Below are 1,356 nucleotides of genomic sequence, written 5' to 3'. Positions count from 1 at the left end.
TTAAATGATTTTAACGCACTTTTGTAGGGCACCCAATACTTGGACCTAAAGCGCTCGTTAAAAAAGTTTTCTAACGCTATTTCTAAGAGTTCTAAGCTCCCCATTCCACCATGGCGGGGATTTCTTTTTCATGACACTCAGTGTGGTTGATCTTTCATAGGCTTTGTTCATCGCCCCCTCTAAGTAGCTTACGTTTCGTTCTATCTCATCTATTGAGGTAATATTTTCTACCAGATTAACTTTAGTTCGTTTTCGCATCAAAACTCTATTGCATTTCTCCCAATTGGTTCTACGGCCTCTGCTAGGGCCTCTGCTAGGGCCTCCGAGGATTCGGAGCAAATAGCTAGGAGAATTGGCTTGTTTGTGGGCTTTCTCGGCTCTTCACCTTTGATGAGCTCCCACTCGTCTATTGCTGGTATGTTTTTATTATGCACCTTTACACACCACAGCAACTTTTCGCCAGGTTCGGCTATCGGAGGTAACCAAATGCGCGCACGGGGCCTCCTAGTGATGTCCTTGGCTGGTATGAGCTTGAGATTCAAGCCCTCGAATGCGTCGCTAATCTTTGCTACACACCCAGCGCGGAAGTCCAAGGAGAACTGGACCGCGCATTTGATGACCCGGTATCCCCTCAGGGATTCCGATGAGTCAAACTCTGGATAAGGACCTTCGGGGCTGTCGAGGATGTAGTCCATTACGAGACTCGACAGCCTCACATCGATCTCCACCCACTTTGCTGCACTGCTAGCGGCGTTCTGCTACCTTCATCAATAATTGAAGTCTGAAGATGGTCTCTTGCAACGTCGCTGAAGTAGCGATGCTTGGTGGATGTTGCGGACTCCGCTACATCCCCCTGCTTCAATCTTTTGCGGTCAGCTCCATTGCCACTCTCGTATTGAGACCTATTCCTTTTTTGGGTTTCGCTAGATCCCATGGTGGCAGTACGTTCTGTTTGGAATTTCTCATACTCTTCCACCAAGGCCATATATCTAAGCTTATCTTCCTCATCGCGCTCGTCTACACGTCCGGCTGCTGCATTTCTCTCGATCTTGTCGAACATGTACAGAGCCTTCTGTACCGTTGCTTCATGAACGCGTTTGAGGGTTTCCTATGCTTTTGCAGCTGGGTACTGCTGGTACCGGCCGCGTGCTTGCTACAGGCTGGTTTTTCTTCCGGTGTACTATGGCTGGCACTACCGGTACTAAAATTTTCTAATTGCAAAACGGCGGTACTATGGCTGGCACCTTCCGTTTTGCTGCTGATTCCCGCTTTTCGCTCGTCCGCAGAGCCGGTATGCATGGAGAAGGCACTTCTACAACCGACTTTGCCCGGGCATCGGAGGGGACCGTTCGCGGC

The 1,356-nt window shown here is 49.4% G+C and overlaps 1 protein-coding gene across 1 annotated transcript; it reads right to left on the bottom strand.

The window, feature by feature from the left end:
• Positions 1-257: 257 nt before the first annotated feature.
• On the bottom strand, positions 258-695 carry LOC108370575 (uncharacterized). Its single transcript, XM_017625919.1, has one exon. The coding sequence runs from the start codon at positions 693-695 to the stop codon at positions 258-260; it is 438 nt and encodes a 145-aa protein (XP_017481408.1).
• Between the last annotated feature and the right edge of the window lie 661 nt (positions 696-1,356).

The sequence above is a fragment of the Rhagoletis zephyria genome, unplaced genomic scaffold, assembly GCF_001687245.7.
Source record: "Rhagoletis zephyria isolate East Lansing unplaced genomic scaffold, Rhagoletis_zephyria_1.1 Rzeph_scaffold_00062, whole genome shotgun sequence".
NCBI lineage: Eukaryota > Metazoa > Arthropoda > Insecta > Diptera > Tephritidae > Rhagoletis > Rhagoletis zephyria.
This window is presented reverse-complemented; position numbering and strand designations above follow the sequence as displayed.

Coding starts and splice junctions, on each gene's coding strand:
- LOC108370575 (XM_017625919.1), bottom strand. CDS start 695: ATGGACTACATCCTCGACAGCCCCGAAGGTCCTTATCCAGAGTTTGAC.